This window comes from Rhyacophila brunnea, unplaced genomic scaffold, assembly GCF_057557595.1.
Source record: "Rhyacophila brunnea isolate RB1 unplaced genomic scaffold, BYU_Rbru_1.0 scaffold_14, whole genome shotgun sequence".
Classification (NCBI taxonomy): domain Eukaryota; kingdom Metazoa; phylum Arthropoda; class Insecta; order Trichoptera; family Rhyacophilidae; genus Rhyacophila; species Rhyacophila brunnea.
In genome coordinates, this window is record NW_028232796.1 from 31,606,017 (window position 1) to 31,624,348 (window position 18,332).

Below are 18,332 nucleotides of genomic sequence, written 5' to 3' on the forward strand. Positions count from 1 at the left end.
TAGGGAATCCAATACCGAGCCAAAATTCTGATCCCGGGATTTCGGGATTACAATTTGACAAACCCAGGATTCTGGGACTGGTCCCGGGATTGGCATTTTTATCCATTGTTAATATAAAATTTTTATATTTACAAATAACATTGATAAAATTGGTCAAAAATAAATCTAGTATAACTTATACTATTTAAGACATTTATTGTTAATATTGTATACTTTCAATCTTGGAAATACATAAGATTAATTGAATAAATAATATTGTAACATAAATAATAATGTGAATTTAATATGAGATTGATGTTTCTGATAGTGAAGACTTAATGAATGTATTAGAGAAATTTAAAATAGTAAAGCAAATCATGGTGTACTTATGGCCTTTCCGCTTCATAAATCTAATAAGTCAGCCAAATATGAAACTGCCGCAAAACGTATGAGATCATGGTGGAATTACTTTGTTAATAGTGCGAAGCATTGTTTTTACCAATCTTTCACATTTTTATTAATTTATGTGAAAAAATAAAATGAACCGGCAACTTGCGATGGGTATAAATCAAACTTCATTCAGTTTATTTTTATTGTAGTTATTTGTTATTAAAAGTATTTTTTCTGTTATATTTTCGTTTTTATTTTATTTTCCATAAAATTGATAAAAAAATCAATCCCGAAAGTTTCAGGATTATTTTTATCAATCCCGGGATTCATAGATGTCGAAAACAGCTCGAGATCCCGGGATTGGAATCCCTAGTGGGGAGTAATTGTTTTTATATAAGGAGGTTTATTTCCGCGGTTTATTTTTCGGGAGGTTTTTAATGGGAAGTTGGTGGCCTGAAGGTATTTATCCAGGGGTTGTTGTCTTGTCACCCTTTTCATTCGCCGAGTCTGGTCCACCATCGAATTATTTATCTGAAATCTCTGAAAACGAAAAGCGTTCAAACATCACTAGTTCTTAATTAACCTTATACTCGTAGTATTATTTTTACAATATTGTGATGCATTAGTCGATGTGGGTATTTACATGTTAAACTATTTTTTTTATTTGACGAAGAATTTTATTCAAGAGATTTAAGAATGTAACATTATTTAGTAAACATATTATAATATTTTTAAACACCTCATCACAATGTAATAATAACAAAATAGGAGTATATAACTGATGAAATAAAAGTAACAAATTTCATACATATTACCAACCAATCAGCTGATATTATTTGCCATTGAAAGATTGAAGCAAACGGCTACGACGTTTCTTGGGGAATTCTCGATTAACGTAATAAATAAACATACTCACCGGTCAAATAAGAAATATTAACAGAACATCGTCGTACTCATCAGTGGTCAGACGAATAGCCGGTTTGTTTGCAGTGATAATTTATTTACCTGTTTGATTTTAAGAATTAAGTGGTTTCGAACAGAACAAATTCAAAATGGCAAAGTTTCTTGTGTTTTTAGTTATATCCCGTAAGTTTAAAATATTTTATATTATTAAGTATTATACATTATTAAATAAATTATTGTCTTCCTAATATGTATAGCAAATACATTATTATATTACTATATTATAATAATATATAAAATATTTAGTTATCTGCTTAAAATAAAGATTTATAGTAATTGCTGCAAAGTTAATTCCAATTTTTAATATCACATATTTAAGTATTTTTAATTGTGTTTTACGTAAGTAAAATAATTGAAAGTCACTTACAGAGTTGGTGGCATTAATAATTAAGGAAATAATAACATATGTGCGGTTTCTATTGATTAGAATTTGTGTTTAAATTTCGTATTTAATAGATTTATTTTAAGAAATATTCCTTATTATGGAGAAGTGGTTTATTTTTTATAAATACTAGCAAGGTCAATATGTAATGCTATTTTTTATAATCACAATTTTCAAAGTTTTTTTAAACATTCCAAAATGTTTTTTTAACTATTATGCCAGGGTACCCTTTAGGTAGTTGTTTTAAACTAAGTACACATTATTACACAATAAACGTTGGATTGAGTCATATTCATGATTTTTTCACACCTTCATCGTTGGCGAAAATATATTATTAGATGACCGGGCATAATAATTATAGAAACTAGACCTATCATTTATAAAAATAGTTGTCGGCATTTTTTCACTCGGTAGTGTGATTTGAGCTATTATAAAAATCACATATTTTTATCTACATGACCAAGTATGCAATATATTTTGAAGATATTGCATATTATACAATGTCTAAAGAGACTTGATATAACCTTATAGTATTAAAAAGAAGCCGTATTAAAGTTGTTGCCCTTCAGATAAAACATTGAGCATTTTTTGACATGAATTTAAAACTTAAAGTTGTATGACAAATCAAGTTTTTGACATGTTTGCTCTCTGATTATTCAGGTTGAGTATGTTGTCCTATTTAGTAAGTGGTTTTGGCACGTTTATAGAATACGTTTTCCGAATCAATTTACATCCATGTATAATTAAAAATTGCTAATAATATAATTCACCAGGTAAGTTAGTTAAAACCATTAATTGGTACTTACTATGCAAAATGTTTTTCTTGCATGAATTATTTATTTCGAGCTAATGTCATTATAAAGTAATTATTATAATACTGCATAATAGCTTGAATTAATTCTTGCTATAATTTTATTATTATTGGTGTAATAATAAAATTTTTATTGAAGCCGGCATATCAGATTAATAATTTATTACGAAATAAAACAATTTAATAATTTAATACTAACAAAGGATGGTGCATTCATTATCAAAATACTTCAGTGAAACGGAAAATAATTTTCAACTATAGGCGCGACGAAATTTTGGACTCGCTGGCATTCGGAGAGCGAACGTCGAGGTGTGAATACGTCAATTTGTTTCGTGATGGCGACGGGGTTATTAATTCTTAAATCGTGTAAAGATGGCTAAAAACGTTACCCATGTACTCGAAAAAGAAAACATGTCAATGAATATATTATTATTGTTACTAATAGAACATTACGTTAAAGTGCCCACCACCACCCGTCATATATGCACAACCGTGGATATGCACGGCCGCTTTCTATGACGCTTTAAACGTGTCTGAAAGAAGTGATTTGAAGTGCTATAAACAGAAAATTAAATGGACGCATGTTGGATTTATATGACAAATTATGTTTCGTTCGGCATGCGTCATTTGCATCCGCGACCCGCAATCCGCGCATCGCCTAGCCACGATCTTTTTAGACCATGCCTCAACTGAGGTATAGCCTTAAATAATTCTTATTGTAGTGAATTTTGTAATAATTATGTTGAAATAATCAGTGACAATATAATATTATACCTATTATTTTAGAGTAGTAGCAAAAACATTATCTTGTTATTTATACGCACATAAACAACATATTTTTTTTAAAATTTGCTAATATATGAATATAATTATTGTCTACACAAAAGAATTTTGTTTAAAAAAATCAGTTTATCACATTATGACCTTTCCCAAGATTATTTATTTCAAAAGTATAGTCAATTTCAAATTTGATGTATTTAATTATTATTATTAGTGTCATATATGTTTATATTCGAATAAAAAAAATCTGATACAATGTATATAATTATTGTAAAGTATATTTATAATGAATTCTTAAAAGTTTTAAGGTTTTTGAAGAGATTATTATCATTTGAAATTAAAATTTAATTAAAAAATAATACCTAAAGTTTTAGAAGTAGGTATAACCCATTGTGATACGTGGGTTTATGGTACTTTATGGGAAATGGTAGGAAACTGGGCATAGTTTAGATTTGAGGGGTAAGTAATAATTGACAATGGACACTTGATTTACCGTCTGGTTCGAGCGAACATGTTTATTTTGAAACTAATTTACATAAAATCAGGTTTATATGGTAAATATACAAGGTATGAAATTGATTTTATTAACTTATTGACCTGTGATCACAGCATGCCCTCTCGGGCCAAAAAAATCTTCGGGAAGTTACATTTTTAGATCGGCTATTTTTTAACATACGTGAATGGTGATTGGTGACCTTAGTCACTTTAGGTTACGTTAGGTTAAGTTGGGCTAGGCTGGAATCGAGACATTTATAATCTTGCTTAAAATGCGCCAATTTTAAATACAATCAAACTGTACTTTGGTCAATCGCCTTAAATTACAATAATACCTCGACTTATAAGTATTATCGACATATAATACAAAAAATCCCTAACTATGTTTAAATATATGTATAAAAGTCCCGGAAACCTTGGGTTTTATCAATAATTAATAGGATATATTAAAAATATTTTTAATAATATCACATGCAAATATCAATGTATTTTTATATCACAAATAATAATTGAAATTGTTGAGTTCCAAGTTAATTATCTGTACATAAAAAATAAGTTTTTTGACGTGTTGGTTCATAAAAATCATCCCTTTGCAAATAAATTCTGTGGTTGCAGGGTAAATGTTTTAAGTCGCGTTTTTACGAAATAAAGATCTTAATGCCAATGTGTCCAAAAAATGTGCTTGTTTTTTATGTATCATAGATTTTGTCACACGTATGCAAAATAAATAGATATTTTAATATTTTAAGCTTAAATTGAGAAAATCATTTTTAAGCTAAGTAAAATTATTTATTCAAAACATTTAACACAATATCAAAAACTTGTAAATATGTAAATAAATAATGTAAAAAAAATAAAAAAAGATACACTGATAGTATTTTGAAAACTGTTATTAATTTAAAAAGCGATTATTTCAGCTGCAACTAAACTGACTTAAACACTTTTACCCCGAAACTACAGAATTATTGTAATAATAAACAGAAGCTCGCTTGCAATGTTGGTTACATTCATTGACCGTATTTTTTATATTTTTGTAAGCAAAGTTTTCTATTAATTGTAATGTGTTACATTTGCTTTATTTAATTGTTTACTGACACGCGGAAAATAAATTTGCAGTTTGATGTGTGTGTGGTAGTTTTTGTAATTGTAATTATCGTGAAATGACGGTTCGCGGAAGTAGCTGATTTTGAAATCAAAAGCCTAAATAATTATTAGTATTAATTGTGTTTATTATTTAAATTAAAAGTTATTTGTCCACATTTAAATTAGAGAATAATATGACCAGTTTAATAAAATAATTACATAATAAGCAAGTGATTAAGTTGACTTAAAACAAACAAAATTTATCCTGTTATTAATTTAAATGTTTAGATTAGTCCAGGAAGGTCCAACGTATGTGTCCATGTACATTCAGTTGTAATATTATTAATATACCTAATAATATAATAAATTTAAGCATTAAATCTTCATAATTTTTATTTGCTTTACTAGCTTACGAGGAAGTCGTTTACAAGTTACACATGAGAAGCCCATGTGACCTCATTGTGTCACTTGATTCGTATTGCATCACTCACGACCTGCTGCAGGAGTAAGAGAAAGAGAATATGTGGATCCCCGCGCTTTAGAATGATACATAGTTTTCCCTTATCGTCGCGTAGTAGACTCTTTACGCAGTAGGAAAATAGTTTGACGATAGTTTTTAATAGTTTCACGCCGAATGATACATTGAGTTTTTCTTTATAATTTTTTTTTGAAGTTGGCCATGTCCAAGTTAGACAACATAATATTTTTAGGATTATGGTAAGCAACGTTAAGAGATCTAACTGACATAATTATGTAACCAATTAATTTTACTTCTTCTTCTTATTGTGCCATCCCCTAGCGGAGGTCGGCCACCATCAAGGCGATCTTATCTTTGTCGTCTGCTACCCGGAACAGTTCAGTAGAGCTGCACTCGTACCAATCACGGAGGCTCTTAAGCCACTAAATGCTGCGCCGTCCTCTGCTACGCTTCACATTGATCTTTCCTTGAATGACAAGTTGTGGAATGCTGTATTTTTGTCCTCTCATAATGTGGCCGAGGTACTGTAGTTTCCTGGTTTTGATACTACGTAGAACTTCTCGGTCTTTCCCCATTCGATTGAGAACTTCAATATTTGTCACCCGGTCAGTCCAAGGAATTTTGAGGATGCGCCTATACAGCTACATATTGAAAGCTTCAAGTGTCCGTGACATCTCTTGGTTTAGCGTCCATACTTCCATACCATAGAAAAGAATTGACAGAACATAACAACGTACCATACGCAGTCTCAAACCTAAGTTAAGATCTCGATTGCTAAGGAGGCATCTCATTTTGAGAAAGGCGCTCCTTGCGATCTCAATTCTAGTTTTTATTTCCTGAGACTGGTCTCATTTCTCATTGACACATGTACAATAATATAATCTTACTAGAGTACTAGAAAAAGTACCAGGCCCAAATTATTGTCGAGTTTCTCAATCCTACTATTTAGGTAACAATGCTCATACTATTTTTTATATCTCGTCAATTTGAATACCAATGTAGATTGGTAGGTGTCTATTTTGATACAACCGGTGTATATTACGTGAGTATGATTAGTTTTGTTTTAAAATAGTTATTTTTTAATTTATAAAAATAAGGAAAATATAGTGAATGCGATAAGAAGTATGTAAGCGACACATGACTAAGCGATGAGAGGGATGCAATGTGGGTGTTCTTTTAATGCTATAGCGCAACAAAGACGCAAGCTCTTTTGCATCTATATTTACATGCGTCAGAGAGAGATAGCTTATTGTTAGCTGTGTATATCTTTGGCAGACAGAGAAGGTGTGTGTGTGTGAGTGTCTGCATGTGTGCTTGCTGCATTGCGTTATGGACAGGCAGATAAATAAATCAAGACAAATAATTATAATGTAATAAAAATACTGTATTTTTTTTCCCAGTGATTGTTGTGTGCCAAATTGCTCCATCTTTCCAATTGCCGAGGCGAGCGATTCGCCAAGTGGAATTCCCAGACGCAGAGCAAGGGACAGGGGAAACAGACACTGAGAACAGATTCGGTGGGTGGAACAACAACGATGGAGGGCGTCCTGGTAATAATGGCTGGGGTAATGGACAAAACGGATGGAATCCACAAAATCAATGGGGGAATAACAGGCCAAATGGTGGTAACAGGCCAAACGGGGACAATAGACCAAACGGGGGTAACAGACCAAATGGAGGAAATGGACGGTAAGCTAACTTTTAAAGTGAAACTTCTTTACGCGCTACACACAAAAATCCCCCAGAGAATGAATTCCGGGGCACTCGATTTAAAATGATAATAAATATACAATCAATACTAGGTACCGACTGTTTAATAAAATTTGAATTTAAATTCTAATTGATTTGTGTTTTGTATTACTTATTACGTATTTTTTTGCAACACGGGTTTTGCGAGGTGCCGATAAAAGCGCCCGAAGCAAAACCGCCTGGACATTGTTGTCTAGATATTGCCGCCAGAACAATTTAGAAATGAGACAATTTTTATTTTGACATATTATATTTTAGATACACAAATAAACAAAACATACGAATAAAGATATATTGTTATATATTTGTATATAAGTCGACCTTATGACTTGTTATCAGCATTTCTCGAGGGATTTCGTAGATATTCCAAGTATTCAATTAGGGAACTGAGGTATAAGATATGCAGCTGCATCGGATTATGTACGTATTTCGTTTTTTGTTTTGTTTTTAGTTGTAGTGTTATAAGCTGATGATTTTAAGTTATTACTTTACTAATAGCTGCAACGGATTAAATCTCAAATTACACTGAATATCGTAAGTATGTAAATTTCTATCGATACACAATTCGAAAAACCAAAAAAACCCTTGTTTTATATATTTTTGTATTTTTTACGGGCGGTTTTGTCCAGGTGGATTTGTCCGGGCGGTATTGACGAGCACCGGTACGGGCGGATGTTTGAATGGAGTCGAAGGAAGGGAGAAATTTAGCTATTTTTACCTGCGGTGCATGTCCGACAAGCAGATTTTTTCTCTACCAAAAATATCGTACCTACTCTATATGAACCAATACAAGTCCATTAACGCTTTCGCTGCTGAATAGATAATGAGATTTTAATTGCCCCCTTTAAAATGCACGTTAATTACATCGATCGGCCGCCTGGTCATTACGCACCGTGTGCGTCTTCCGCGTCCAAAGTATTAAGTTACATGTGTTTTGTAAATGACAATCTAATCACATCGATAACCTGACGTGTCGCAGTCGAGAGGAGTGTCTATGTGCGTAGTCATTCTTTTATCTTAGCCGGCTCTCATATCAAAACTCGTCTCGCCTACAACGTGTCGAATACGTCAATGTGACGTCTCGTTATTCATAAAACACACGTTGCCAAATGGAGCTCTGCAGATTGGTCAAATGCGACTGTTTCGTTTGAAAAAGACATCTGCTGTTGTAATCGACAAGTTGCATGCTTCTCGGGCTCTGAGTCGAAGAGTCTAAGTCGCATACAAACACCTATGAATATTGGTCATTCCTATACGGGCTCGCCGATCGCGGCATTCGAATATTTTCATTTATCATATCATCATCATTTCGAAGGGTACGCAACACTGGATCGCCGTTCTCGGAAGGTTTGATTTATGGCTGTCCGGCACACGAGGCGAGTTTAGATGTGAGAGCCGACTTATTATTTCTGAAAACAGTACCTTCGCGTACCTGCCATATTAGATGAAGCCAATAATTAATTGGGTGTCTCAAATAACGTCATATTTTGAGTTAGGTGTTGTCGATGGAAAAACAGAGAGAGTCTGAATTACAACATATCGGTTCCATTAAGTAGGAACCGATTATGTTTCTTGCATATAATGCAAAACGGATGTCAAATATAATTATTACATGGCTATATCTCTATAATAATGTTAGATAGGAGAATTATCACACTAGGGCAGGGGTCGGCAAACTCTTATATTTATTATTATATATTATTATCAAATATGAGTATCACAACGGTGAAAAGAATTTTCGAGAGCCATACATATATTTTTATAAATATGATTTATTTCAGTGAATGTTATTGTTTATTTATCAAGTGAAGAATATTTTGCGAATAAAATTAACGCAAATATAAGTTTTTTTATTGTTGACATTATAAATATAATTTTTACAGAAAATGAGTTACATACAATTTTCCTTTCCTTGCATTTGTTGTTAGTGTTTTAGCTGTGTTGTGAAATTAAATTGCATTTTTCTCTCTCCAAATCCTCAATATTGGTGGCAACACTTACAAATTTGGAGCTACATAACTCTTTGCTTGTTAAATCCATTAAATTATTTGAAAAGTGCTCGTGTCAATATGAAATAGAGAAAAAATTGATTTGTCGACTATTGCAATGGGGGATTTAAAACGACAACAATCGTACCTTTTTTAAAATGTGAATTGGAAATTTGGCAAAGAGCCGCATTTGGCTCGTGAGCCGCGGTATGCCGACCCCTGCACTAGGGAGTTAAGCTTACTAGTCAATAATTAATGTTGATGGATTTTCGATAATAATTATATTATAAAGTGACAACATAAGCTATTATAGCATAATGTGATTATACCGTAAAAGCTTTTTGATTACACTGATTAAATATTTAATTGATATTAACATTCGATTGAAATTTCGATAAATACATGTGACAGGTTGCAGTTATATGTATTAGAGTGACTGAAATTATTGGTAAAATCAACTGCTATTGAAGCAAATAAGACATTTATGTACAGTAGGGAATCCAATCCCGAGCCACAATTTTGATCCCGGGATTTCGGGATTATAATTTGACAATCCCGGGATACCGGGACTAGTCCCAGGATTGGCATTTTTTTCCATTGTTAATATAAAATTTTTATATTTACAAATAACATTGATAAAATCGGTCAAAAATAAATCTAGTACCTATAACTTATACTATTTAAGACATTTATTGTTAATATTGTATAAGTTCAATCTTGGGTATACATAAGATTAATTGAATAAATAATATTGTTATATAAATAATAATGTGAATTTAATATGAGATTGCTGTTTCTGATAGTAAAGAGTTAATGAATGGGTTATCGAGATTTAAAATAGTAAAGCAAATCATGGCGTACTTATGGCCTTTCCGCTTCATAAATCTAATTAGTCAGCCAAATGTGAAACTGCCGTAAAACGTATGAGATCATGATGGAATTACTTTTTTAATAGTGCGAAGCATTGTTTTTTTCCAATCTTTCTCATTTTTATTAATTTATGTGAAAAATAAAATAAGTCGGCAACTTACACATGGGTATAAATCAAACTTCATTCAAACTCAGTTTATTTCTAATGTAGTTATTTGTTATTAAAAGTATTTTTTCTGTTATATTTTCGTTTTTATTTTATTTTCCATAAAAATTGATAAAAAAATCAATCCCGAAAGTTTCGGGATTATTTTTATCAATCTCGGGATTCATAGGTATCCAAAATAGCTCGGGATCCCGGGATTGGAATCCCTAATGTACAGGTTTATTTTTACATACATTTCAACCCTTAAGTGTAGTATAGATTTACACAATATCGTAGGGTTGCTGCCAATCATGTTTATTTGGGTAAAAATATATGTCTAAAAACCTGAACCGACTACGGGAAGGTTCTTTTATAAGTAGTCATGTTATTGATAAAAGTTTGTAACTGATGATATGACGTGGTCACAGAAAAGTTTGTAAGTCGAAACATACATCTTTAAATTAAATTAGTGTACAATTTTTAAGGAGTATCTGTATAGAAAAGGGTTTGTAATACCAATTACGGTACTCTTATAATAATTGATAGCAGGTTTCAAAATAAAGTATTCTAATATAATGTTATTATGACATAACGACTACTTAATCTGCAAACTGTCTAACTCCATTTGGGCAAATTGTTCAGGAATGAGAAAAAACAAAATAATTTAACTATCAAGAGAAATTTAACAAATTCCAAAAATACACTTGGACTACAAACAAGCTGCACTATGAATTAATACACTATTATTTTAGCTTCCCTTTTATACATAGAGAAAATTTATATAAAGAGCGGAGTTGTTTAATTTACGATATTGGAACTTTGGCATCTGCAGTTGACTGTTTTGTTTGAAGAACGATGATGAAATTATTTATAAGTTTAATTAATTTTTAATTAATTTTTAATTATTTATAATTTTGTGTGAGCATAGAAAACATGCTTTATAACAAAATGCTGCCAAAATCAAATTTTTGGTCAAAAGTGCAGTTGGCAGTTGATAAATGTTAAAGACATAACTTGCTAGTTCTATTATAGTTTATAAATTGATGAATTATAACCCGATTAATGTAACTTTTACTAAAATAACTGAAATAAATATACTCATAAAAGGACGACAGCGATAAGACTTTCAATGATTTCCCTCGCGCAGAGAATATTATTAAAATGTGTAAAATGTTGGTTGTAAAGTGTTACTGTTTCTTAATAGATAGCCTTTTTGTATAATGTTTAGATGATGTGAATATTTAGCACAATATAGTAATATAACGTACTCATAATATTAAAAATACTCAAATTCAATAAATGTTGGGCTCAGATTTCTCTTAGAGAAGATGTCAAACTATAAAATGGCCATAACTCCGTGACATGTTTTTGAGACTTACAAACTTTTGGCAGTAACCCCACAATATAATATATCTCTTCATAAATAAATTTGGTATGTAATTGTTTGTATTTTATCATAAAAAATGTAATATAAATTACTCTGTTGGCTAAGAGCAGTGTTTACTTATTTGCTTAATAATACTTCAGAGAAAATTATACAAATATGGTTTGTGAGCTTTTGCCGATTGACAAATGCACATGTACAATAATAATTTGATTGAAATTCAATACGTCATGTCCATACCTGAAAACATTGCAAGAATAATTAATTAATACAATTTGAACAGTCAATATCATAAAAAATATATACGCTTTGATCAAAATGACACTCATTGACACGATACAATTCATCGACATTTCTGAAATTGCTTATATGTTAAACAATTAATTGAACATGTTTTTCATCTGCGGCAGTATACAACAAAAAAAAAACACAGGCATCAGGCAATAGAATTTATAAAGAGTTTTTTTTAATAGGAAATCAATATCTTTGATAGTAAAATAGATCGAGGTAGTGTATCAAAAACTTTTGCTGTCATTTTATTACAGTTATATTATTTTTTTTTTGCCATTTAATAACGCGGTGCGTATTTTGTATTCCAGAAACGTACTAAAATATTGAAATTTTGTCAAAAAAAATCAGAATTTGTGTATTAGGTACACTTTATTAAGTTTATGATCGGTTTCATTATACTGCGGAAGACAAAATTCATCAGATTGTGGATAAGATAGAAACATCAAAGTCTGTTCAGTCGTTTTGTGCGTCACCGCATCGTTAGAAATCTAGTGAATATTGATTTGATCGCTCCAACTGTAGCAAAATTTACAGAAAATACATTTTATTACATATAATACTCATTATAAAAAGTATAAATATTCAATTCAATTACGTAAACTAAATCTACTGTTAAAATATGAATGAAGTACATACGTGTGTTTTATACTACTGCAAGGAGACAATTTTATTATGAAAGGGCGATAAATCGAATAATAATTAACCCATAAAACATAATATATATAAGTATATAATATTTAAACATATTATGCACATAAAATTTTTTAAGGGGGGACATGCTCAGCGTAGGTCAAAATGGAGCTTTTGTTCTATTTTCAAAGCATGATCCTGGACAAACTTTAAACGTTGTAGATAATCTATTTATATAATTTTAAAGCTTTATTATCCTTTATATTTATTTTACACATTTGATGACTGCATAAAGTATTTTTATTACATAAAAATTTTTTTAAATTCTTTTTAAAACCGATTTTTTTTCAAACGGAACATGTTCAAATACGCGCGTTAACATCATTTTACTCCCTCTTTCAATTATAGTTTGTCAATTTATGGCTACGGCCGTATGTTGTAGCTTAACCACCGGGGAATGCCAAAAAAAATTGGCGTATTTCAAAAAACACTACCTTATTCTTAGGTCAATAATTATTATAAAGCAATCATTATTCGTAGGATGTTTATCACACTTGAATGATTAACGACATAGCTTATAATTAGTATCTTTATAATTATCTTCGAATGTGTTAATCTTGCCTATTTTTTAAATAATAAAATGCCTAATTTTTGACAAATTTGAGATCACAGAGATTATCAATATAATTTTTTATCGTAAATATTTCACTATAATAATGTCGACATAAATTATACTGATGGTTTTATAAATGCGTTGTAAAATTAATAAATGTACAAAATCTTAACACCACTGCACATTTATGTCCTGAAATATGACTTTATTCTAAAACATTAGACCGAGAGGTTTAAAAGAATACTATTTAATGTAATAAAAATACTTTATGCAGTCATCAAATTTTTAAAATAAATATAAAGGATAATAAGGCTTCAAAATTATATAAATAGATTATATACAACGTTCAAGGAATGACCAGGATCATGCTTTGAAAATACAATAAAACTCCATTTTGACCCACGCTGAGCATGTCCGCCCTTAATTGATAGTAATAAATCTCTTGCTTCGCAATTTTATTCATAATAAATGTCTTAGTAAAAAATAACAACATAATATGTCATAACATAAATAATTTGATAATAATATTTAATTCAATACATTACAATTACATATATATATATATGTGGGGGGGAGGGGGGTGGCAACAATCCTTGGTGCAGCCATAATTAAGTTGGATTAGAAACTAAAGCTCAATGATCATTAGAACAGTTATAAATCGACCCCGATTTTCATGCTTGTAAAAAATACAAATCAAAATAATAATACAATAATGTTTATAAATGATGACTCGACATGAATAAGAACAGTATTTAAATAGTTTTTATTTTATTTGTTTACTTTCTTGTATGTATTTTTTTTTGTATCTAGTCGTTATTTTAGTTGGAAACCAGGTAATGATTTGTTTATATTTTAGGCCTACAACCACAGCAGCCCCCGCCGTAACAACTGCTGCGACTCCCGCGACACCAAGCCCTGACTGTCTCCGTCGTTGTCCCGTGACACCTGAGTACAACCCTGTCTGCGGCACCAATCGAGAAACTTACACCAATATGAGTAGACTAGAATGCGCGAGACAATGCGGCTTGCGTAAGTATTCACATATAAATATAATAATAATAATATAACTTTGTGATATATTTTCATCTAGCTATATCTAGATTATGTGTAAAATCATGTCCGGAAATTTATACGGATGCAGTTGGCCGTATTACAGTTTACCCTGATATATAAATACATGGCAATATAGTATTAAAATCATATAATTAATTAACCAAAAATAATGCTTACAGCATTCGTAATTAGAGTCCTATAAAATTGAAATATTACTGTTTATAATGCTACACGAACAACGCGTATTTTTTTAAAATCTCAAAGCTATATGGTCATATCTTTCCAGTAAGATAGCTCACGGTGAACAAAAGCTGGTTCAGGGGGAGGTATTCATTTTGAAAACGAAATTGAAGGGTGTGGTTGAAAGCTGCATAACCCACAGAATGTGATATTTTGGGTTAACTTCTCTACTGACCAAAGAAGATTTCTCAATCATTTTAGTTAAATATATATTAGATCCGACAAGGTGATACAATCTCACCTAAACTATTTACAGCTACCCTTGAAGACTTATTCAGGCAACTTGACTGGAATGACAAAGGGATCCCCATAAATGGAGAATACCTGAGTCATCTGCGCTTTGCCGATGACATAGTAATTTTCTCGCAAGACTCAGAAGACCTCCAAAGCAGAATGCAGGAACTCGCTGAAGTAAGCAACAAAGTAGGTTTGAAAATAAATGTAACAAAGACGAAAGTCATGTTCAACTGCTTTGCAGGCCAAAAAGAGATCCTCATCAATGGCACTCAGCTCGAACAGGTGAAAAGCTACATCTATCTGGGACAACAAGTATCTATAGATGGATGTATATTTGATGAAATTGTTCGCAGAGTAAAGCTAGGCTGGAGTGCTTTTGGCCGCCTGAATAATGTCTTCAAAAGTGACCTTCCACTGTGCCTAAAGCGCAAAGTGTTCAACCAGTGTGTGCTTCCCGTGATGACATATGCGTGTGAAACATGGACCCTAAGTAAAAGAGAGATCCAGAAACTTAGAGTAGCACAACGTGGTATGGAGAGGTGCATGCTGGGCATAACGCGAAAGGACAAAAAGAGGAATGAGTGGATAAGGAAGCAGACAAGGGTTTGCGATGTAATAGAGTTTATTAAAAGCCTTAAATGGAGATGGGCTGGACACATAGCTCGAAGAAGAGACAATCGTTGGACAAATCTAGTCATCCAGTGGTATCCAAGAAGTACAAAACGTCCACAAGGTAGACCTAGAGGCCGCTGGATCGATGAAATGATAAAGTTCTGCGGAAGTACGTGGCAACGCAATGCACAGGACCGAGAGAAGTGGAAGCAACTTGAAGAGGCCTTCATCCAGCAGTGGATAGATTCAGGCTGATGATGATGATGATGATATTAGTAGATGGTAAAAATACATTCCACATTTATCCACATTCACGTTGAAAAACAAGACAGACCACTACAAGATGGCCGTCGTTAGATATTCTTGGGAGAATTACAAGAATTCAGACTTCAATATTGAAGAAATCCATGTGATATTTGTGGAGAATATAATGACAATCCCTAGTGAACCTCAAGCGTATGTTGAAACTGTTAATCAAGATAAAAATAATCTCTTATAGGATAAATTCACTGATGAAGCAAGTAGTAATAGTCATATATTATTTTAATGAAGTAAAATAATAATACTGTAATACTATCCAAATTCATACATTTTCATATTATTATATTGAAAACTGGATAATCCATCATGATGAAATGGATGAAACTATTCCTGAACATTATTAACCGTTAATTGAACAGTGTTGCTTTTCAGAAACAATGTGTATTATTCTTTATATTTTTTGTGTTAATGAAATTTTATTTAAAAACTTGCAGTTCTCTGCAGTGCAGAAAGTTTGCTTAAAAAATAGTTATAGTTTTTATTCACAGGTTTAACCGTAAATTATAATAATATTAAACATTAAATATGACCGATTAGAAAAGCAATAATGTGTACTTATATTAAGGGATGCCATCATGCATTAATAAGAATTAACTTATAAGGATTAAATACTCCGACTTTTAAGAGGCGCTCAAGATCCACATCGGATAGTCGATCCAGAGTAATTATTTTGGATAGCATTATCTTTATGGATTAAAAAGACGGTACATAGTAATATATTATGTCATTAAATAAATAAAGTATGATTTCGCAGCTGATATGGTCAATTATTTTTTTCAGCTATCCAATTCCTTCGAACTGGAACGTGCAGACCACTTCCTACTGAAACTGATGACGCATAGATACTTATTCAAAAATAGTCACAATATTTTAACGTTCATGTACAAAAATCCATCCCATGAATTTGACAGAAATGTATGTATTGATACTTATCATTTTATACTTGTGATGACTATAATCAAAATAATATAAAAACTATTTATAATTACAAAACTTTTTTTTTATTTAACTAATTTAAAAAAATTATATGAGCACGTAACACCTTAAGCTATATAGATACTGACACCATCTTTATGAGTCATGGTAATTTTTGTTCTATCAAATTCACATGCTATTTTTCAATGTGCGTTTGGGGACTCAGAGTATGGCGTTGATAGATAAGTGGCTAACATCCATTTCTCGCAAATCTATTAATACAACCTCCACTCCGTGGAATCCCATGTAGTGCTTTTGATTATTACAATGGTTATTTAAGGTAAATAAACAATATTACATTATTACAATTATTATTGACTTATGTCTATGATATTAATGTCATTCTCAGAAGAACTCAAAGAAGCATTAATTTAATTAAAAACCCAACTTCAAATAAAGGAAATCACAAAAAATACATGACAATTTTCCACATTGTATCATCTAATAATTATAATAGCCTTATCATTGGCGGCCATGATCTTAAACTATGTACCTATGAAATAATTTGACACAAATACAAATAATTACTTAAGAGCAACTTATGCAAAAAAAATTGAAAGTCAAGGCCCTACATTAGCGGCGTATCTAAAGATACAAAGCCTAGACACCCGCTTTGTAATGTGGAGGCCATGGCGAGCATACCTTTATAGAGTGGCATTTATTGTCCGAGTTGACGATGCTGTTGATTTGATTTCATTTGAATGCCGTTTTGTCAGCAGTTTAGTTTATCATTACTTTTTCGAGTTATTAATATTTAATTCTGTTTTGCGTTTTTCATTTGCAAGCTCACATTATACTTTCCTAGAGATTTTTTGGGTCTTTCGCAAAAATAATAATAACGTTTGCAAAGTAAAAAAATAAACGCAGTCACCGTTAATAGTAATTCTTCTCTTCTCTCAATCAACTCACTTCAATAGATCTTCCAGTGTAGCGATAAATAGTTTATATTAATTATAACATGATATTATATGTTATTTACAATAATTAATTATTGTTATTGACTTGATAATTTAAATATTCTAAGGATATTGCAGCTATTAACGAAAACATTTAAAAGATAATTACTTAACACAGATACTTATTATATAATTAGGTATATATTTTTTAAAATTATATTTAAATTTATTCATATTAATTTAAAAAAACTGGTATTTTAATTTGGATATAAAAATTCGTTATTTTTTAAAGTAAGTTTTTATTAATCCAGCTATAATTATATTATTATGGAGACAGCTAGACAAGAAATGGTTAAATTTAAATTTATAAAAAGAAACTTATGCTTTATAAATAAAAACTAAATTACAGAAATAAGAAGTCACGGTGGAACCAGCAAGACATTATTTCACGCAATAATCTTTGGTTCACATTGATGTCGCCCAAACATGCTTGGCTATTGAGTGTTATCAATGTAGCTTGAGCCATGTGCTTTTATAGAGTGAAGGTTTTAAAAAATACCTACTATCGATCTCCTCAGTCAGATGGCAGTGGTGATGAGTCGACTTTGTATGAAAACGCTGCTGCAATGCTGGCCTGCCGATGGATCGTATCATCCATGTAAGGATTGTCCCGGGATATGAGGGCATCTATCAGGGGGATGAATGAATTGTTATTCATACCCCCGATGTTAATTTTAGGTTCAGATGGTTGCTTGTGTGTGAATGACATAATATATTCGGACAGTGATGAATAATACACGGGTTGGTATTTTCTTGGTTTTATATTATAGTAATAATGTTCTGTAAAACGGCACTAAGAAATGATTATTGATTATATCAATAATCATTTCTTAGTGTTCATTTCATGTCATATTGATTTTAGTTTGAGTTGAAAGGTTTAATTTATACTTTGGAATTATTTAGATAT

General features: G+C 31.2%; 1 protein-coding gene across 1 annotated transcript; it reads left to right on the forward strand.

Moving 5' to 3' along the window:
* Window positions 1-1,307: 1,307 nt before the first annotated feature.
* On the forward strand, window positions 1,308-16,487 carry LOC147075862 (uncharacterized). Its single transcript, XM_085941810.1, has 4 exons — window positions 1,308-1,455; window positions 6,762-7,050; window positions 13,888-14,060; window positions 16,275-16,487. Exons 1-4 carry the CDS (start codon window positions 1,422-1,424, stop codon window positions 16,334-16,336), a joined length of 558 nt encoding a protein of 185 aa, XP_085797936.1. The 5' UTR covers window positions 1,308-1,421; the 3' UTR covers window positions 16,337-16,487.
* The last annotated feature ends 1,845 nt before the right edge of the window (window positions 16,488-18,332 follow it).